Source organism: Phoxinus phoxinus (assembly GCF_949152265.1).
Source record: "Phoxinus phoxinus genome assembly, chromosome: 19".
In the NCBI taxonomy this organism is placed as follows: domain Eukaryota; kingdom Metazoa; phylum Chordata; class Actinopteri; order Cypriniformes; family Leuciscidae; genus Phoxinus; species Phoxinus phoxinus.
Genome location: NC_136894.1, coordinates 27534237 through 27557380, shown reverse-complemented (window position 1 = coordinate 27557380; position 23144 = coordinate 27534237). Strand labels below are relative to the sequence as shown.

The window sequence follows — 23144 nt, the reverse complement described above, 5'->3', positions numbered from 1 at the left end:
TGCAATTTATTTTTTTATATAATCTAAATCTATATGCAATTCATCACAAGACTGTCCATTCTAAACATATCTGTCAAAAGAGTGAATGAATAAATAAATACATCAATTCTTCATGTGTAATTTCTTGTGAAAGGGAAAACAGCACTACTGACGAAACGCTGCTCTCACCACTACAGAGGTGTTGGGATCAGAATCCAGTCTTCCGATGAGAGTGTCTCCCTCTGTGTTGACATAGCCTTTCCTCTTGATGGGCTTCTGGTCCACCGGGTGACAGTCCACGTACAGCGTCACCAGCTCCTTCTCCACGCCAACCATCACCTTGTGCCATTTAGTGTTGAAGAGCACGGAGAGGCCCGGAAAGGTGACGGTCTGGACGTCTCCTTCCATCGTGGTGAGGAAGAACTCCAGGGCCTGCTGGTCTCCATTGAGCCGCATGCCAGCCTGCTTCAAGCCGTCTTCATCCACCACCTGCCAGATGTTCCACGCCTTGTTCACGGTGTTCTTGATCATGCGGAAGGTGGTCATGAAGGAATACTCATCCGGGAAGCCCCTTGGAAAGTTCAGCCTGGAGGGAAACAAATACGGATATTTATTAAATATATGTTCCTTGATACAGATTGCTTTTTTATCACAAATGGATTGCAGAAGGCAACTAAGATCCGTCAGTGCCGTTAGATACAGTGTGTATCTGTTATATCATGGTTAGGACAAAGCAAATGAAAGTTACCCATTATATAAAAAAAGGTTTAGAAGCCCACTTTAAAGTTTTAAATATTTATTTTAATCTATATTGATATTGAGGTATGGTCTGAGGGAAAGTGGCTTTAGTGAAAGTGGAAAAACACAATAAAGGGCCATTTGAAATGATACATTTGTGTTAAAAACATTCTAGTGATTAATTTAATAGAAATTGTTGGAAAATGTATATATTCAAACATTTGAAGCCTGTTTTAAATGTTTAAATATATAATTTACTCTATAAGAATATTGAGCTGTGGCCTGTGGGTGGGTGGTTTTAGTTAAGCTGTATAAAAAAATATTATTATTATTATTTTAATTAAATAAAATGTAAATATATATATATATATATATATTAAATTGAATAAAAAATTTAATTAAATTGATTAAAAATTTTAATTTATTTAAATAAAATAAAATAATAAAATAAAACAGAAAAAAATACATGAAATGGTGCATTTTGCATTAAAGCTACACTGTGTAATTTTTTTTAAGTTTTTTTTTAGCAAAAAACACTTTGTTCTTTCAAAATGATATGTGCTCATTAATGTATAATTACTTCTACCAACTAATTAAGTATTCTCGTATGCATAGAATCTGCTATTTTTAATACATACGAGTGAGTCGCTCATTGTGAAAATACATTAGCCCAAGAGGGACATACCTGGAAATTCTAGCTTCGCCTTTCGCGTTTTTACACTCAGTGACACCGTGACGAATGTGAGGGTGAGATTACTCACGACTGCCGGCAGATTTGAAATAATACGGCCACCGTAGAGTTAAAACGCCCTTGGAATGGGAGGGTCTAGAAAGTTGGTAGTCATAATATATACAATTTCACCGCTAGATGGGAGTAATTCCTACACAGTGTAGCTTTAAGAACATTCTAATGCGTATTTTCAAAGTTTTAAAAACTGATGGCAGGTAAAATTGTTTAACTTCTTTTAAGAATTGCACTGTAAAAGCTTGCATTTTAAACTATAATGTTGCATTGGTAGGTTTGTTAAACAGAAAGTACTTCTGCAAATTCATAATGAAGTTACGTTCTTGTTATAAAGCACATCTATTTATGAATGGGATGTATTACTCTAAGAATAGTAATCCACCTCCATTATTGTCTGATCATCAAGGGAATAGCCCTGCATTATACACACAGCTCGGCTTCAAGTTGTTCTGAGATAAAATTATGAATAACAAACAGATCAGAGCGAAGTGCACTTTCATCTTCAAAGCATGTGTGTCGTCCGTGAGTTATTTCAAAGGGACGGTGCTGGCTTTCATAGCAGTGTGTTAAAGAATCAGATCCCGAGCTGCAGGCGGTTTGTGAACAACACACACCATCTGAGAATCAATTACCTAGTCTGGTTTTACACGCACCCTCTCTGGGCTCGACCCCGTGTGGCGTTTTAACAGGCAGAGGTGCTCTGCGGGAGATGTTCTTACGGATGAAGCTGCAGCGGCCTTTAACCAGCTTGTAAATGGATCATGGCGAGGCCATAAATATATGGAGTTTCCTGTTGGCTAATAAAATAAATGAGGGCCACTGTTCGGAATAATCTCAGTCTCAAGAAACCCCTTTCTCCCATTTAATTTAATTCCCAAATAGATATCAGCACTTCAAAGACAGGCTGAGAGTTCATTTAATAAGTTGGTAGTGTCAGTTACATAGGGTCTCCTTGTTACAGCACAGTTTTTGTGTATTGATACTACCCTTTGTAGCAAGTTTCCATAAATCCAAGCATTTACAGACATCCCATCCAGCAAAAAACTTATTTCCGGAAGATGACAAGCTTTAAAGCTCTTGCCTGATCACAACCCTTCTTTTTACAGTGATATTCCTCTGACATTTTCTCTTTTGTAATGTCTCTCAGCCATCTCTCTTTTTTCAGTCTTTCTTCAAATCTCCCTGTTGCTCACTCTCTCTCCTCCCCCATCATGAGGGGACACGCCCCCTGCTACTGATTGGCTCATTGTCTCTCCTCCCCCATCATGAGTGGACACGCCCCCTGCTACTGATTGGCTCATTGTCTCTCCTCCCCATCATGAGTGGGCACGCCCCTACTGCTGATTGGCTCACTCTCTCTCCTCCCCCATCATGAGCGGATCATTTCTGTAATAAGTATGGCTAAGAATGCTAAAGTGTACTTTTTCACAAAGTTATTACTGATGTTTACCAGTTCCCTCTTCAAAGTTTATTATAAAATTCATGCTCTTTAAAGCATACAAATTATTTATAATAACTTATATATATTCTCTAGGCCTCTTTTCAGTTATCAGCGAAACACATAACATATCTTAAAGGGTAACTAAACCCCTGGTCAGAGCCTGACTCCACCCACTGGCAATATTTGAAAAATCCTGGAAAAGTGGGCAGAGCCCAGTGGAGGGGGGGCGTGCACCTGAGACAGGTCTCTCTGTAGGCAAGGGCGTGGTTAGCTGGTACCCTCTTACATCACAGGGTACCACAACTGCCAATAGGAGAATTCAACTGCAGTAGCCACCGTTCAACCTGAAGAGGGCAGCACTCGGATATTTTTACACCATATATTGTAGAATTAAAACACTTTATACCCAAATGTCAAAAGAATTACTTGAATCCATGAGCAGCATTAATAAAGCCCCAGACTTACAGACCATCAACTAAAAAAAGTTGTTTTAGGGTTTAGTTACCCTTAAATACTATTACCGGTACTACTTAAAAAAAATAAAAAATAAACATTATATATATATTCCACCAGCTGAAACGTGTATTCGTATGTCAGCGTGATGGGGCGTCTGGGTATGCAGCGTTTTGCTCAAGCGGATCCACATGGGTTCAGACAAGTTAGTTTGTGCATTATTAGAAGCTGTTCAGAGGGTGATAACACCTGTCTCTGACCTGTAATAATGCAACACCTGAAACAAAGATCACAGATGCCCACACTGTTATGTGTGTGTGTGCATACAGTAAACAACATATTTAGCTTTGGTTTATGTAGTGCACTCATGCATATATTGATAAGAGTGTCATTTTTGTTGTTGTTGTACATTATTTATGTGTGTTTTTGCACATAAAGACATCCCCAGTGTGTATGTGTGTTTGTGCACATAGTGGTCAGGTTTAGTTATAGTTACCTGGTTGGGATCTGGAAGTTAGCCTCTTTGTCGAGTCTGTACGCCACCTGGAGGGGTGTGGAACCTTCTACCTTTCTGACGCCCTTCATCGGGATGACATCCAACTGAAACTGTGTGATCAGATCAAATCCTGCCACACACAAATGCAATCGAATCGGTTCATTTAAAAGTAGACATTTCAAGCTCTCTATAGACACATATATCATGTCTCTATGTGGGAAATCAGGAAAATCAGACTTTGGATTTTAGATCACACACACACATTTAAAAAAATAAATAAAACCTAATAATTTCTGGAAAAAAGGAAACCGAAAATAAAATGCGATTAAAATAATTAAAATAAAATCATAATTAATTGTGTATTAATTATATACAAAGCATTTTATTCTTACAATAATCTCATTTGATCCAGATTAGATCCAATTATGATAAAATTTCCATTAGCATTTGTGACAAATTCATGCAATAAATAATATAATGCCGGTAAATGCATTAATATGCACCAGAAACATCCAGTAGGTCTCTCTACATCTGTTTGCTTCAGTAAATGCGTTTGTAACTTGCTTACTCCCGGTTTCCAGCCTGTGCACAGAGCAGCACATGTTAGTGATTTGAGGTTGCACCCTCCGCATTATTTGTTAAAAGCGAAGGAGTCGCAACCAATTAAGATCTTGCTGAGCTAGAAGTGTTTCCACTGCAGAAATTGGCCGGCCAGAGACGAAAGTTTTATTTGCCTCATTTGAGATCTAAAAATGTCTTGAAACAAGGTGACTATCAGCTTCAGCATCTTTACCTAATGAAACGAACAGCTTTGTGCCGGTGCATGTCCTACTTAAGGCTATTTATAGGTAAACAACGTCTGAGCAAAGAGGATTCTTTATCGATAATCATGCATAAAGGATGGTGGTTAAATATCTATGCTAACGTTCATGAAAAGTGCTCTATTATGCAGATCATTATTTTTACTAAAGGAGCTGGGCCTCTTTTAGATCATTTTTTGTCATACACTGGATTTACAGCATAACATACAATCCCAAAGAGTCTGCAATGAATGCACACAGTTCACAGCATGTTTTCTCACAGGGGCTCTATTTTACCTGGAAGGTCATCTTGTCCATTCTTCATGGTTGGGCACACCGTGTCGCCATCTAATCTGTTCAAATCCAGCTCTGAAAAATTCATAAGTGACATGAGTGTTGTGCCAGGCCTTTCTGCGGTAACATTTCACCAGAGAATAAATATGCTCTGATTGTAAAAAGTGACATTCACCCTTCACCCTTTACAAAATAAAAATACTATTATTAAATACTAATTATGTACATATATAATATATATATACACACACACCTTGCTACGAAAGTAAATAGAAGTACAATAAACAAATGTATTTTCTAATTTGCAGCAGCATCATTTAAAGGCCATATGTGCACCGCTGAGCATAAGATGTGATCAATTTGTCGTAATTACAGTGGGGAAGCACTTTCTGGAATTATGGACTTAAGTGTACATGTGTGGGCCTGCAGGACAGCTTTTATAAGGTCAGATGACTGACAGACATAGTCATCTGTGCTCATTTGTATTAATCTAATGTAAGTGCACGATGGGAAAACAAATGTGTCACTCCATCTATCACAAGGACAGTTTACCTCCTGAACATTAGACCCTCTGATGGAGAATATCAACCCTGTTTCTTTCTATAGCTCACCGTTTGACAGATGCACTTAAAATATCTTTAGAATGGACTTGATCTGTTGTTTTAGCACCGTTCTTCATATGTATAAATTGTATGTTAAATACAACCTATTTAGAATGCTAAAATATTTGTTTAGTGTGGTTCCACTATTCTGTGATCTAAAAAAGATTGTAAAAAAATGCTACCAAAATGCCCAAAACGTAGGCTAAAATTTGTTAATTTCGTTTTTTGAAACATATTTGATCACTTCCCTAAAGCCCGGTCAGAAACATACCATGATATGACCATGTTTTGGGGCATTCATCATGGATTTAGGACGATACTGTGATAATATTGAAAAAGTACCACAGTATTACCATCAGGTACCACCACAGTGGTTTTATAAGGGTTTAAGTTTGGCTCTGAGACCAAAACTGCAGTGCTGGAAATCATGAAATAACCGCATGGGGAGCTGGAGGGCTTCATCTGCTGACGCAGCGCTTTAACAGAAGAACAGTCTGAACAGACACACTGACATCTGGAACTTCTTGAAAGCCTGAAATAAGCAGGCAGGAGCGAGAGGTACCATAGTAAAAAAAAGGCATTTCCCTGTGTTTTTACAGTGCTGTTCATCCGGGCACAGAGCCGCGTGAGAGCGCTTTAAACCCTCATATCCTCTCGTGTCATTTTAAAACCACCCATTAGTGCAAATGAGGGACAAAGCCGAGAATGAAGCCGCACTCTCTCGCACACGTTTATACGTGCCTGCAGACATGCTTACGGTGGCACAGTGATTCATTGTGGACCACACACTGATGTCAAACCCATCACAACTGAACACTGTAAAAAAAATATTTTATTTCAAAAAGTTGTAAATAAAAGGAAGGTTACTGAAGTATGTTTTCCAACAAAAAAAATACTACTTAAGTCTTTCTACTTTTTACAAAATTGCCATTTTGATGTTTAATTCAATGTGTAACTTTTAAATTATTTGTAAAATGCACTGGTAATTTCTGAGTGCATATTCTTTCAAAAATAAATCATACACCAAATGATGTGTAGTGTAATGTCACATGACAAGACTTAAATCGCTGCAGTGTTGTATAATAAATACTTGGTGCTCCTATTCATCTACTATATCCACATATTGATGCACCTCTTGATGGAAATTACATAAGAATATACATTCTTACATTCTTAAAATATACATTCTTAAAATATACATTTTTGGACAAGATCTTGTATTGACAATGCAAGAGTTCAGCACTCTGTGAAGTCTCCTCCAGCACATCCCAAAGACTCTCAGTGAATTTAAGGTCTGGACTCTGGTGCCAATTTATGTGTGAAAATGATCCTTCATGCTCCTCCAAACCATCACAAATTCGTGTGTAACGCAGCACGTTTGAGCTTCAGTAAGGACCAATGAGGTTCATTCTTGTGTTACGCAGCACGTTTGAGCTTCAGTAAGGACCAATGAGGTTCATTCTTGTGTTACGCAGCACGTTTGAGCTTCAGTAAGGACCAATGAGGTTCATTCTTGTGTTACGCAGCACGTTTGAGCTTCAGCAAGAACCAATGAGGTTCATTCTTGTGTTACGCAGCACGTTTAAGCTTCAGCAAGAGCCAATGAGGTTCATTCTCGTGTTACGCAGCACGTTTGAGCTTCAGCAAGAACCAATGAGGTTCATTCTCGTGTTACGCAGCACGTTTGAGCTTCAGCAAGAACCAATGAGGTTCATTCTCGTGTTACGCAGCACGTTTGAGCTTCAGCAAGAGCCAATGAGGTTCATTCTCGTGTTACGCAGCACGTTTGAGCTTCAGCAAGAGCCAATGAGGTTCATTCTCGTGTTACGCAGCACGTTTGAGCTTCAGCAAGAGCCAATGAGGTTCATTCTCGTGTTACGCAGCACGTTTGAGCTTCAGCAAGAGCCAATGAGGTTCATTCTCGTGTTACGCAGCACGTTTGAGCTTCAGCAAGAACCAATGAGGTTCATTCTCGTGTTACGCAGCACGTTTGAGCTTCAGCAAAAGACCAATGAGGTTCATTCTCGTGTTACGCAGCACGTTTAAGCTTCAGCAAGAACCAATGAGGTTCATTCTCGTGTTACGCAGCACGTTTGAGCTTCAGTAAGAACCAATGAGGTTCATTCTCGTGTTACGCAGCACGTTTGAGCTTCAGTAAGGACCAATGAGGTTCATTCTCGTGTTACGCAGCACGTTTGAGCTTCAGCAAGAGCCAATGAGGTTCATTCTCGTGTTACGCAGCACGTTTGAGCTTCAGCAAGAACCAATGAGGTTCATTCTCGTGTTACGCAGCACGTTTGAGCTTCAGCAAGAACCAATGAGGTTCATTCTCGTGTTACGCAGCACGTTTAAGCTTCAGCAAGAGCCAATGAGGTTCATTCTCGTGTTACGCAGCACGTTTAAGCTTCAGCAAGAACCAATGAGGTTCATTCTCGTGTTACGCAGCACGTTTGAGCTTCAGCAAGAACCAATGAGGTTCATTCTCGTGTTACGCAGCACGTTTGAGCTTCAGCAAGAACCAATGAGGTTCATTCTCGTGTTACGCAGCACGTTTGAGCTTCAGTAAGGACCAATGAGGTTCATTCTCGTGTTACGCAGCACGTTTGAGCTTCAGCAAGAACCAATGAGGTTCATTCTCGTGTTACGCAGCACGTTTGAGCTTCAGCAAGAACCAATGAGGTTCATTCTCGTGTTACGCAGCACGTTTGAGCTTCAGCAAGAGCCAATGAGGTTCATTCTCGTGTTACGCAGCACGTTTGAGCTTCAGCAAGAACCAATGAGGTTCATTCTCGTGTTACGCAGCACGTTTAAGCTTCAGCAAGAGCCAATGAGGTTCATTCTCGTGTTACGCAGCACGTTTGAGCTTCAGCAAGAGCCAATGAGGTTCATTCTCGTGTTATGCAGCACGTTTAAGCTTCAGCAAGAGCCAATGAGGTTCATTCTCGTGTTACGCAGCACGTTTGAGCTTCAGTAAGGACCAATGAGGTTCATTCTCGTGTTACGCAGCACGTTTGAGCTTCAGTAAGGACCAATGTGTTTTTTTTTCTTCAGTTTTCTTGATTCCTCATATCTGATATTAATTTATACCTGACAATGAATAACAATGACAAAAAAAAAAATAACAGGAAAGACAAAGACATTATGGGATAAGAACCAGAGCAAGAGTATGTTATCACTAGTTCAAATTTCTGAGACACATTAAAAGAAGATACTCACGAGCGAGAGCTGGAGCACAGAGCAATGTGAAGACAATCATACGTGTTAAACATCCTGCCAATGTCCGTCGCCAGACCCGACTCCTGCCAGAGACAGACACCATTCTGATTCACAAAACATCCTTATCATAAAAATAATACATGCAAACAAATATTCAAGACTGAGGAAGTAGTAATGCAAAAAAGTAACTATTATTCTGAACATTGGCAAGACGTGTTCCCCTTTTTGAAAGGGTTTGAAAGTGGGGTTTAAAGCAGGAATATGGATATTTGGTGTCTCTGATTCAAAATATGTTTTGATTAGAATTTTGGAGTCAGTCAAAAAATGTTTTCGCTCTTTTATTTTTTTAAAGAAATTAATACTTTTATTCAGCAATGATGCATTAAATGAATGGCATTAAAGACATTTATAATGTAGCAAAAGATTTCTACTTCAAATAAATGCTGTTCTTTTGAACTTTCCATTTATGAAAGAATCCTGAAAAAAAGTAACACGGTTTCCACAAAAATATGAAGCAGCACAACTGTTTTTAACATTAATAATAAGAATAATATTAAATGTTTCTTGAGCAGAAAATCATCATATTATAATGATTTCTGTATAGGATCATGTGACACTGAAGACTGGAGTAATGATGCTGAAAATTCAGCTTTGCATCACAGGAATAAATTATATTTTAAAATGTATTCAAATAGAAAACAGTTATTTCAAATTGCAACATTTGCCATTACAATATTTCTGTTTTTACTGTATTTCTGATCACAAAAAATGAAAATTCTTTCAAAAACAGTAAAACAATAGTACTGAGCCCAAAGTTTTGAACAATAACGACACTGAAGACCAGATTATTCAGTCAGTCAGACAGACACAGACACTCAAGAAACCCCAGCAGCGCCAGACTGGAACAGACCCACGCTGAGATAGGGAAAGAGACACTGAGCTTTTGATCAGACCCGAGCCACCTGTCCCTGTGTGTGTGTGTGTGTGTGTGTGTGTGTGTGTGTGTGTGTGTGTGTGTGTGTGTGTGTGTGTGTGTGTGTGTGGTTGTTGTTGTTGTTGTTTTCAATTGGCTAGAGGCACAGGAAGGTGACAGGAATATATTCTGCCACAGTAATGATGAATGAGTCATGAGTGTCACACAATGTGCACAATCTATCCACAGCATTGCACACACCTAACCCTGTCATCCATCCATCCATGATCCATCCATCCATCCATCACACAGTGAGCTTTAGGCTCTTGTCAGGGTCAGAAGCAAGTCCAGAATACATTCAGCAAGTCATTCAGTACCCTTTTCTTCTACTGGATTAATGGTAAACATTTAAAAGCTCCCGTAAGTGATTTTTTGGCACATATTATGCATAAATTGTCCTGTTACCTGACAGATATCAGATATCTGAAACAGAAGCCCTGATAATTCACAGCAGTCTTTGTGACAGCACTACAACACTTACAATCTGCCTACGCACATGTTGGTCGATCACAAAACTTGGCAAGCTCTCAGCCCGTCAGTCATCATGTGTTCAAGTTTGCTGACACGGATTCATTATAAATATCTACCTCAATAAACGATTCAGACATCAGATCTTCTCTGATTAAATCTAATGAACGCACTAAGGCAGATGTCAACATTTGAATAACAACTGAGTCAATAAATATCATTTTAAAATATAATTTATTCCTGTGATGCAAAGCTGAATTTTCAGCATCATTCCTCCAGTCTTCAGTGTCACATGATCCTCCAGAAATCATTCTAATATGATGATTTGCTGCTCAAGAAACGTATTATTATTATTATAAATGTTGAAAACAGTTGTGCGTTGTGTGACATTGTTTGTCCCCATGAGGAAAACGGCTTATAAATCAAACTAAGTGATGTTTTATTGAAAGGTTTGAAATTAAAAACATTTTGAAAAGAAAAGAAAGAAAAACATTTTAGGATCATTAAGATTATGGTAACACTTTACAATAAGGTTCATTAGTTAACATTAGTTATTGTATTAACTAACATGAACTAACAATGCGCAATACATTTATTACAGTATTTATTAATCTTTGTTAATGTTAGTTAATAAAAATAGTCATTCCTTATTTGTTCATGTTAGCTCAGTGCATTAGGTGATGTAATGAAACCTTAGTGTAAACTGTAAAGTGTTACCACATTATTTTCACTTTCATGAAGAAAGAAAGAAAGAAAGAAAGAAAGAAAGAAAGTAAGAAAGAAAGAAAGAAAGAAAGAAAGAAAGAAATGTCGTAAACCACATGAAAGATATGATTCCTTCATTTATTATCTATAGATTGTGGGGTAATGTGACCATGCAGACTCATGTGAGAATATCTAACAACACAAAGCTCTCAGTGAAGGCAACTTGGTCAGAAAACATTTCCAGAAATCAGAATGCTAGTTAATGATCACAGTTTTCCAAACACTTCAAAAACTCCTTTTCAAAAAGGGTGTCAGAGTATAAGTAAAAACATGAGAAATATGTTCATTATTTAGTATTTAGTCCAACCAATATCCATAGCATATTACATACTGTATATAAAGGCAGTATGGCCTTGTCATCTGAGAGCATGATGTTTTGCAGGATTCTCACTATGTCTCATACAGCAGTGGGTGAAGCTCAGATTAGAAGGTGGGGTTATTTAAATCTTGGATTTCATCCTGTTGAACACCCGTAATCCATGCAGGGCTTCATTCCCTTTCTGAACACGAACGTATGAGGGAACGTTCCGGAAATCACAAGCTACTGATTAATCATAGTACAGGAGATTTGTGACCAGCAACAGAGTAAAAATACCAAAACTGAGGGGGAACTCAGTCCGCTTTATGTAACAACTGACTCACTGAACATCAGCCATAAAGCACAGATTTTTTGAGAAATGTTCCATATTACCTTCCATGAAGTAATATACACAGTAAATACCCTTACAAAGTTGTGGCAGTAAAAAAATCAGATGATAATGCTATAGTATTGGTCCAAAATCCATTAACCAAAACATTTTACTTCTTTGAAAGATCATTTAGTGGTATACCATATACCTAAGTTCTGTGCAGGGTTCTTAAAACCTTTTGACCATAGTATTTACATGAATTATTACAAAATATTTCTTATATTTTTTGAATATTTTAGATTTGTATTACTCTTCCAGGCTTGGAAATCAAAAAAATGTAATTCCCTGATATTACCGGTAACAGGTTTTCCATAACATCTGACCATGATATTACAGTGAATATACTCATATAAAGTCATTTCAATTGAGTAGCTAACATGTGGCCTAATGTGTCCGACATTCTCATCTTGCAAAACGCACACACTGTAATATGGAGGACATCATCAGATTTGTGTTGGGACGTGTCAGTCTCTTTCAAGACAACTGCTGTTTTCCTGAGCAAACCAACTGCTGTCTTTCATCCAGATGTTGAGGGAAGTTCCTCCTCAACTTTCATCTAAACTATAATTACAAAGGCGCTTAGAAGAAAAGAAAATCATACAGATTCACACAGGTATTTTATCATGTACTAACAGAGAAGAGCCTGCCTTAAAAACTCGAAGATAAAAACACCTATTGATCAACACAGACGCAGTTAAGCCTCAATTTAGGTCCTAAATAAGTGTGTGTTAAGGTACAGTTAGCTTATCGAAGGGAAATTAGACACAAATTGCTCAGGGAATAGGAATTAGTTTTACAGTCGGTGAGTATTCAAAACACTCGAGTCACTCAACAAAGAGTCAAAGCAACTCATCAGAGGGAAATATTCCCAAAAAATACTCTCACAAAATAAGTTAAGATCTTTTTCATGTTTTCCATGAGGGTCACCAAGTGTTTGAGATCTTACCTGTTCATGCTGAGTTGAGGAGCCATGTTTCTGTCCCTCAACGGGGATGTGAGAGTCTGAATGGATGTAGAAGAAGTCTTGTCCTTTGGTCCAGAGATGCGTCGTCCCCCTCCAGTCTGTATGCAGCTGTGCCCACAGGCCTATCTGACTGAAGACGACCTGTGCAAGAGATGCCAAACTTTTGGGACACATTAAGGTTTTTTTTGCGAGGGCGACCTGGCTTGGTTCCTGGCGTCCCATTGGCTGGGTGAGCTTCGAGGGGTGGTGGCATGTTTTTTTTTTTATGGCTGATGTTTAGGGGAGATGTTGCGCCTCGGGCGTTACGAGCACCTTTTTTCATTTCTGCACAGGAGCTAATAACACGTGTTGAGCAGCGGTAATTCTTCTAATGGGAAGCCCTACTGTGGGGAGAGCCTGTCATAAACACAGTTAGATTGTGTGTTCTTGAAGCTGGTTAAAAAAAATACTTTCAGCATACCACCTGGTTGACAACCATTATTCACGAATCATACTTCCAACTGCATGAATAAATCCGTGCTGATTTCACAAAAGTTGCATATGCGGGTAAAGACGTTGCTGGAAAATATGAGGAGACGGTAGTGTTCTTTAACAATGCTGGATTCAAGGTTTCTCCAGGTAGACACTGAAATTACTGCATTGTAGAGCTCCTTCAAACTTTGTTCTGTCACATTTTCTGCCTTGATTGTTGGAGAAAATCTGCAAAAAAGGATTTAAAATGGTTAAAATGTAAAAGAAATTTGTAGTTTTCTGCAGAATTCAGTGGGTTCAGGTTTCTAGTCAGACCGACTGATGACTAATAGTGAAGGATGTTGAGATAAATCTGTCAATTGGGACATATTCCATAATAAATCTCAATTTATGGCAAAAATATGTGTTTAAACATTGAAGGCACCAAAAAAAAAAAATAGACAAAAGCTGATGGAATAAAAAAAGCAGCAGCCAACAAATCTCTGCCAATCTTCCTCAGACAATGGTTTGACATGTACTGATGACTAACTGAGGGATGTTGAGGCACATCTAACAGATGGGACATATTGCATAATAAACCGAGAAAACATTTGCATGTTTATATATTAGATTAGTCCTTATTTGATTATATAAATGAACGGGAGACCCCTTTGGGAATAGTCTCAAAAGAAAAAGGAGATTGTAAAGTCGCTGTAAAATGACTGTGAGGTCGATCTGAGTCTGCTTACATAAGCACCCTCACTATAAAGGTCTTGCCTTGCAGCTTTGCCCTCATCAGAGGAGGATTCTGGGAAAGGAAATACTAATGACATCAAAACGGGTCTATGAAAGTTACTTGCTCACAGGCATGTCAGCCACAATGACTTCTGTTACATCAAATGTTACGTAATTTATACCTTACAAGAGGACTTAGGGTATTGCTGTAGGGCTCAGACAAAATCTGCATTTCATCTTACAGGATATATAATTCAACACCTTCATTCACTCTTCACAAGATTAAAGCAGTTTCGTCTGTTATAAAAAGAAAGTGAAAAGCACTTGAAAAAAGTTATAACAAGCTTAAAACGAAGAAATGCTGAAGCATGCATCATGTACTCATAAAACACATGTTCAAGCTGTCATGGAACATCTGGATGGCTGGTCATTAATTAAAGATTTTAGACACCAAGCAAAAAAAAAAAAAAACTTGAAGAATGTGTGAAGACTGCAAAATTACTGTGTCAGACATTCTCTGGCTTCTCTTGTACTGATAGGGAGCCATACAAAAAATCAAGTCTGCTAATACAGCATCATTGTGTGACCGAGAGCATGTGTGGTCAATTACTACGGAATGACACCGCCTGTTTGAAAAAGGTTTGAAATCCACACTGTTCACAGTAAGCGGCGCTGCATTTTAATAGTTTTTTCTATGTAAATATGTGCTAGATGGACATCTATGACCCTTGTGCCGCATCTCGCAGCTTTTTCAGTGTGTCGCGTTCAAGGCCCTTGCTGCGTCTGAATCGAATACTTTCCTACTATATAGTATGCGAAAAACAGTGTCCGAAATTCAAAGTATTTAAAAAAAATAAAAAAGGCGAAAAGTACCACAATGACCAAGCCTGGTTCTACCAGATTCTCGTACATTTCATTTGTACAGAGAGTCTGGCCTCTCTCCATTGACAAGCGTTAACTTCCTTGAAGGCGGGTACTCTGTTGAAGTTTAAAACTATTGGATCTGCCCAGAGTCACTCTGGATCTGCAGTAACCAATCGCTAACGTTTGGTCGTGACGCATGACGACTCAAACTAGCGCACAACCTCAACGTCATCGTTCTCAGCCACTCCCTCTGTTTGCTGATTGGACTGGTAAAAAATTGACAGGAGAAAACCCAAGAATATACCACAATCCCAGACATAGTTCTGAAGGAAAATTAAAATTGAGCAGAAGTACGTAGGAGGGCGGAGCCAGGCTAACGATGACCTAATACCGTTGAGATTCTGAAGTGTGCATTCGATTGACACTTTACTATAGCATGAAGCCACGGTAGAGGATTTATGAATGGCAGTGAAGCTGGTAGGTCACGTGACAGTAACAACATGGCGGATGCAGTACTTCGGAATGTAATCTATACTACTTATATTCATACTAGAATGCACTTTTTTTAAGGGTCGCAAAGTAAGTTCAAATTCAAATGTAGTGCCAGCCTACTGAGACAGTATGTGTTCTGTTTGATCATCAACTCATGCCTGTCAAAAAACAATTGTCAAATTGAACAGATAGTGAAACCAAAGAGATTCTCATCGTGCAGGCGAATAAAGACAACGGCGCAGCTTTTAAAGATCATCTCCGATGACTGACATCACAGAATTTACAGATGTTTTGTTTCTGATGTGTGAATAGTCTCTTAACTGTAAAAATTAAAAAAAAAAAAACGCTGTCAAAACGTCAGAACAGCACATTTATGTATTTACCGGTAAAGTCATTCTGGTCATTTTACGGTAATTTACTGGTTAGATTGATTTCAGTTTTACAGGATGCCTGTATATTTTACAACTTATAACCATATATTTCTTTAGGTGATATAATGTTAAAGGGGTGGTTCAGGATTTTGGACATCGGACCTCATTTTCAAGTTAGCCTAGTTGTTATTCATCAGTGGAGACAGTTTTCAAAAATGTTCATCCAGTCCTTCCAGTTGCTTAGTTCGCCGATGCTAGGCTAGCGCGAGTCAACGGTATAAGCTAGCCTGCCATTAAAAACTGTTTTACCCACTCCACAGTACACCAAAAGCAAATAAATTATAACGCCAGACTGTCGATGTAAATGTCTATTGAGAGAATAATGTTAGAAATCAAACTACCCTTTCATTGCATTGCAAGAGTTATACTTTGTTCCCTGTATTTATTAGCACAGTCTACAGCAGCGGCGGAGTGATATTAAGTTACCTAGGCAACCGAGAGAGTCTCCACATGACGCAAGTGTATTTACCTGCCGCTGACACTCATCACTACAGAAGCAGAGTATATATTTCACTAAGAAATCAACATAGGACTATGGCCACGTTTGAAAGCCATGCCAATGTTTCAGACTTTGGAGACGAGGAATGTGTTTTATTCAACGAACCGTACATGTATGAGCCGGAATACACAGACGAAGAACTAATCGAGATGGATGCTAAAAGGGCAGAAATTGAACTGTAACGTTATCTCCACTAACGCTGTCATCGTCATTCTATCAGTTATGAAAAAGGACTAGCTTCATAGATAGATAGTAGCCTAACAAAAGTTATTACCTGTTCATCTGCTGTTGTGCATATGAAAGACGGCTGGAACTGCATTCCTTGTCAGTGACTTATAAACGTTTCGATTATGGGTTTTTTCAAAGTCGTCTGGTCTAAAATAATCACTACAAATTCGCAACTGTAATAGTCTCTGCCTGTGTCCTGTTGTCAGCAGACAGAAGCCACAGTTGGTTCCTTTCTGGATCTCTCAATGGAAATTTGTGGAAACTTTTTGCATGACCATCTATTTGGTTTATTTTTACAATTTCGAAATGCACAACGAATCACCATGTTGCCAATTCCTTAGTTTACAATCAAATGTTTTTCAATATCGTTGTTCATGGCTACTAGCTAGCTAGACGTCCCGTCTGTAGTGCGCGCGCTTCTGTTCTGTGTTTACTTTTCGGCGCAGCACTACTAACCGGAGCAAAGTAAAATTCCGCCGCTGCTGAGAAACTAGTTCCTGTAAATGTAATGCGATCATTGAGATGTAAGAGAACCGGTAGTTTGATTTCTAACATTATTCTCTCAATAGACATTTACATCGACAGTCTGGCGTTATAATTTATTTGATTTTGGTGTACTGTGGAGTGGGTAAAACAGTTTTTAATGGCAGGCTAGCTTATACCGTTGACTCGCGCTAGCCTAGCATCGGCGAACTAAGCAACTGGAAGGACTGGATGAACATTATTGAAAACTGTCTCCACTGATGAATAACAACTAGGCTAACTTGAAAATGAGGTCCGATGTCCAAAATCCCGAACCACCCCTTTAATATACCTACAGTACTTTAACTACCACATGATCAAGTTCAATTATGAGCAGCCTGTTCATTAAAAAATGGTCAATACAATACTTTTAAATGTATATAACAGACATAGCAATAGTTGTATGCTATTCAGTCAAATGTTTTAAAAAGTTGCATTCTTGTTGTAGCATTCCCTCGAGACTAGATTACTGTAATGCTTTATTAGCTGGTTGTCCTGCATCCTCCGTAAACAAGCTACAGTTAGTCCAAAATGCAGCTGCTAGAGTTCTTACTAGGTCAAGAAAATATGATCATATAACGCCAATTTTATCATCTCTACACTGGTTACCCATTAAGTTCCGTATCAATTACGAAGTATTGTTACTGACCTATAAAGCCCTAAATGGTTTAACTCCTGTGTATTTAAGAGATCTTCTATAGCTCTACAATCCATCGCGCTCTTTAAGATCGCTAAATTCGAGGCTTCTGGTCGTACCTAGGATAACTAAGTCCACTAAAGGAGGGAGGGCGTTTTCACATCTAGCTCCTAAACTCTGGAATAGCCTTCCTGATATTGTCCGAGGCTCAGACTCGCTCTCCCAGTTTAAAACTAGATTAAAGACGCATCTCTTTAGCCAAGCATTCACATGATGCATCTCATACCTTTTATACTACAGTTAAATCAGATCAAATGCATTCATATTATGAACAGCAGCTACGCAAATTATTTCCCATCTGCCTTTTTTGTTGTTATCTCGGGACGCCTGTCCCTATAACTCAAATAGAGTTCGTCAGCTCCAGTTATGTATCCAGCCTCTCATGGAGACTTCAGATGCCCCAACGCCTGTGATGAGACGACTCGACGCCTGTGAAGAGACGACCCAACGCCGGCGATATGTTATGCCCTTAATTTATAATTAACTAACTGTATTTTTGTTTGTACATTTTTGAAATGCATTTTCTGTAAAGCTGCTTTGAAACAATATGTATTGTGAAAAGCGCTATACAAATAAATTTGAATTGAATTGCTGTCACATGACCTTCAGCAAATGGTGTTAAAAAATAAAAACATTCATTTTTAAATCCAATCTTGTATAAAAATTTCCTTGAAAAAAAATTACTTAAAAAAAAAACTTTATCCTATGGCAGAAATTTCACAAAAAAAAGATTTGTGAAAGAAAAATTGCAGAGAATACTGCTTACGATTCGTTCATAAAACTGATAGGTCAAGTTGCTGTATTGCATTATAGGATATACAGTAGTGTGCTCTGGTTGTACACTTTACATTTTTGTAGCAGTTCATCCCCACATTCTGTGCATTCAGAAAATGTGATTTTTTTTATAGCAAACATACTAAATAGTGCAGAAATATTAAGAGTTTGCATGTAATTGCAGGTTTCTATGGTTTGCAGAACTCATGGTATTTGCTTATGCAATGGCATGACCCCCTAGTATTCCGGGTTTCCTGTATGCAGATAAAATCAGGAAGTTACCTGTCCAAGACCAGATGGTGCAGTTTAGATAAACCCATAACACTGTCTGCACACCTGCAGAGTCTGCTAGTACTCAGAAACGCAGCGTTATTGTGCAACTACCCACGTGAGCTTTTAAAAACACTCTCAGAAGGATGTATATACTGACTGCACCGATACAGCATCAATATTTGATTGGTACACACAGTGAGGTGACCTCTACATCCGCTGGCCGAAACAGACCTGCATGCTTTTACTGCACAGCACACACTGTGTGTTTAAACAACCATCAGTGTGACTGCTCTGAACGCTGGGTAACATAAATATGTTATTACAAATAGCAGAGGCTTAACACCCAACACTCATGGGCATATCATTAATATATCTTTTTTTCAGCAATACTGTTTAAAAAAGATGGTCTGACCATTTTTTGGCAAGTACATCAAAATCCTCATGTGTGATTAACTCAATATTATGAGAGTATTAAAGGGATAGTACACCCAAAATGAAAATTCTGCCATCATTTACTCACCCTCAAGTCGTTCAAAACCTGTATATATTTCTTTATTGGGATTAACACAAAAGAAGGTATTTTGAAAAATATCAAAATATCTTCTTTTGTGTTCAGCAGAAGAAAGAAATCCATACAGGTTTGGAACAATTTTAGGCTGAGAAAATGTTGACAGCATTTTCATTTTTGGGTGTACTGTCCCTTTAAGGGAGGTACTGGCTAACATAGGGTTAACCATATCTTTTAACTTTAGTACTGGTACACAAAACAAGGCTTTTAGTCATATTGTGACTACCCATTCTTAAATAATAATAATATACAGTATATCAAATATAATTGTATCCAAAATAATAAACCCATAAAATAATAAACCCTCTGACAGTAACTAGCAATGTACTTTATTAAACAAATTCAAAAATTTAGAGTCTGAAACTGCCATAAGAAAAAAGCCATTCATAAAATCACTGCTGGAAGATGCCAGCCAATGCTGATATAATAGGTGAACACACACACACACACACACACACACACACACACACACGCACACGCACACGCACACACACACTTTGGTAATTATTTTAGATTTATTGATTGGTTTATTACTTAATAGATAATATGCAAAGGGAAATAGTTCGATCCAACCACAATCAATTTAGGTTTTGATCCTCAACGAGTACATGGACACATATGGTGTGTTGAATGTGTGAATTATTGTGTAGTTGAATTGAAGTTGAATTATCGCACATCTATTGACACTGGCGTAAGCCCGCATGCATAGTGCATGTGACAACACAGAGCACATACAGTATCTATCCCTGAGCATTATCATGCAGAGAGAGAGAGAGAGAGAGGGGCCAAGCGAGTGGCGCAGCAGCACTTAGGCAGATTGGACATCATCTCTGGAGGTGGGAGACCGCAAGCGCGGTACCGCAGCGCGCAGGAGCTGAATGATCACCATGGCAACAACAGCATCAGCATCAGCACCAGCAGCAGAAGCAGCCGTGAGCCGCTCATGTCCGTGTCAACACTGAGACCTGCCGTAGTCACACACACTCCCTCCCTCTGAACTAATGACATAGGATCAAAGCGGGTGCGCAGATCACGCCTACAGGGTCGCGTCGTCGCACAGGCAGGTAAGGCGATGGATGTTTACGCTCTTTCTCTTTTATTGTTCCTCTGTGTTTGGCTCACGTCGACCGACTGCTTTTGACTGCTGTTTCTTAATGACTTGTCTAGTCTGGTCTGGTCTTTAAGCTTCTCTTAGATTGACTGGCAGGAAAATATTCCGTTATCCGGCATAAATCCCTGTTAGGAACATATTGGATGCATATTCTGCCAATGCAACGCTCCAGCCATCTGGCTCCATCAGAAAGACACAGACATGTATTTGTACACCACAACAACACATTTGAAGCATGTGACGGGTGACATTGGTGTGCGACTTGAGCGGTACGCCGTGTGCCGGACACCTCGACCGGGAATGATTTGATTTAGGTGCATGTGCACTCGTTTGGTTTCTGTTATATGTAAGTACAGTAGTTAGCTGGGGCTAATATGTCGTTTGAAGGGTCAGAAAGAGTTCAATCAAAACCAGAAGGAACCACATATGAGTCATGACATGGATTTTCATGGTATATGACGCATTTTATGTTATGCTGAGGAAAAACTAGTCTTTTGGTTTGGTTAAAAACTAGGTGTCAACCTCTCTTCTAGCGCTCAGAGGTTTTGTGTAATGAGGTGTTTCTAGCAGGGCTGAACTGACACAAACAGCCGGCTGAAGACTCAAGAAACTCCTGGCTACAGAAGCTCACTGAGAACGGAACAAATCCATTGGGATTTTACTCTGGAATCACTGTTATTCTGGATAATGTGTCAAATTCAGACGTTGACCACGAACGGGACACTTTTACATGGAGACGACAAAAAAAAAAATCAACAGATGAAAACAGGAATTGCTCAGGTGGATGAGGGATGACGTCTTTTCATGAAGGTCAATAAATCTGACATTCAAAGCTCCGTCTTGGCGAATCAGATTATAGATGGTGACATTCAAATGCAAACCTGCGAGTCCCGCCGGGGCACAGACGCTTTTTGACGCGTTTAATGGATGTGGCCCAGGCTTGCCGGAGGACAAGAAGGACCCCAGACGCCAGCGCGCTGTACTGATGTGTTAAAACAGCAGATTTTCCAGCAGACTTCCAATTGGTCATGTCTGTCCACACTGCTCCAGGCAACACGCGTTGCATGATCCTGTGGGAATGAATACCAGCTAAGTTTAGTCACTGTAGATGATCTAGAATAATCAACAGAAAGCGTATAATCCTCAAGGGATTCAAATTCCTAAATTGTGACTGATTGTGAGGTTTTCATAAACTGGTTAGCATTGTTCAGACTTTTTATGCAAATCAGACTTTTTATGCGAACAGATGAAGACAAATAAAGAACAACAGTGCTTCCGTTTAATTTTTAATATTAATTTCACTGTGGGCGGTAGTTCCGCCCACAGTGAAATTGATATATAAATAGCTGTACATTAAATATGAAATAGGTTGTCTCTCATTATGGTGTGCCATTCAGCATTTTTGGTTACACTTTATTTCAAGGTGATGTAGATACATTGTACTTACTCAAATAAGCATTAAGTAATATCAATTGAATACATGTACTTACTATAGTTACAGTTAGGGTTTGGTTTAGGGTTAGTTACTTGTAATTATGCAGAATTTACTGTTATTACTAGGCTAAGTGGTACATATAGTAATGTGTTACTACGTCACCTTACAATAGGTGTTGAATGAGTGTTAAAATAAGCGTAACTGTAAGATGTATGCCCCGTGTCATTATGTTTTTGTTTCAGTCAGTTGGTCTGTGTTCATGTTCATGACTTCATCCCCTCGTTTAGTTTATTATCCTGTTCACCTGTTATCTCATTAATCATCTCTCCACAGCTCTTTTTTAAGGTACGTTTACGACTACGATATGCTTAAAACGAAGATGTTTTTCCTTAGAGTTTTCCACGTACAGACGACACCAGTCAAAACGATCCCAGTTCACACGGATTCGCGAAAACGACTAGAAACGCTGTATTCTGCTGCCATTAGATGGCGATGAAACAGTAGAGTGAACACGTAATTGGCATGTGCATGACGTCCTCGTCTTCAGAGATTCGCGTTTTGTCATTTACACGGAGTCCGGTTTCAAAAACGTGCACTTTGAAACCCGTTTTCAAATGTTTGCGTTTTCAAGCCCCCAAAACGCCGTTGTCGTGTAAATGAACGACCAAAACACATAGAAAGTTTCCCTTTTTTTTTGTTGAAAACGGTGTCGTGTAAACAGCCCCTTAGTCTCTGTCCATTCTCATCTATGTTTCACGTGGTTGTGCTCTCCTGTGTTTGGATTTGATCATACTTGGACTATTCTTATCGTGCGCTTCATTCAACACACCGTATCGTAACAGTTACCAGCTTTTTTTATTTTCAGTGTGGACAGACAACTGACTTTAAGCTGGAAACTTCATACCTGGTTATGACACAGTGTCACAATAAAATGAACAGAAAAAAAAATGTCCATGTAATTTTTGTACTAACCAGCTGCAACAAGTGGACATTTTGTTACTTGGATAGCCACGCCCACAGCGACATTTCATTGGTCAAGCTCTTCTCCTCAAACCTGCACAATAAACATCAAATAGTCTGTTTTGATAGGCTTTGATTGAGTTGCATTCGTATTTTCAATCATCTTTAAGAATAACATTTTGTTGGACACAATGTAATGCAGGCAGTGTCATCTTTGTACTTTCGCGTGATTTTATCTCTGTCATTTCAGCCAGTGATCTGTGACTATTCAGGATGTTTTTACACATTAACAGATTTGAGTCAGCCGTGAATACTGCAATGTGAACTGCTCTGTGTGTAAACCCCATCTGACAGCATGTGTGTGTATTTCGTGCCAGGTTTTCTCAGGTCACTTTGAGTGGATTTGTAACCGTTTGTACTCAGACTCTCTCTCTCATGTGATCTCTCTAATCTCTTTTCACTTTCACATTGTTCCTGCAGGG

At 38.9% G+C, this 23144-nt stretch overlaps 2 protein-coding genes across 11 annotated transcripts in view; one reads left to right on the top strand and one right to left on the bottom strand.

Moving 5' to 3' along the window:
- The window catches only part of col9a1c (collagen, type IX, alpha 1c), a 65722-nt gene that overhangs the window by 17302 nt on the left and 25276 nt on the right, over nt 1-23144 (bottom strand). For 9 of the 10 annotated variants that reach the window (XM_079590713.1, XM_079590711.1, XM_079590720.1 and 6 more), the window contains 5 exons: nt 12606-12764; nt 8765-8847; nt 4950-5021; nt 3853-3982; nt 169-565 (listed from right to left, as the gene is read on the bottom strand). In XM_079590713.1, coding sequence (XP_079446839.1) covers nt 169-565; nt 3853-3982; nt 4950-5021; nt 8765-8847; nt 12606-12631 — 708 coding nt within the window. In that variant the 5' untranslated portion in view covers nt 12632-12764. The remainder of the gene's footprint in view (nt 1-168; nt 566-3852; nt 3983-4949; nt 5022-8764; nt 8848-12605; nt 12765-23144) is intronic. The other variant, XM_079590712.1, reaches the window with a different exon arrangement.
- Nucleotides 19971-23144, top strand: part of fam135b (family with sequence similarity 135 member B) — a gene marked incomplete at its 3' end in the record, with an annotated part of 63354 nt that continues 60180 nt past the window's right edge. Inside the window, exon 1 of the mRNA XM_079590703.1 lies at nt 19971-20220. The remainder of the gene's footprint in view (nt 20221-23144) is intronic.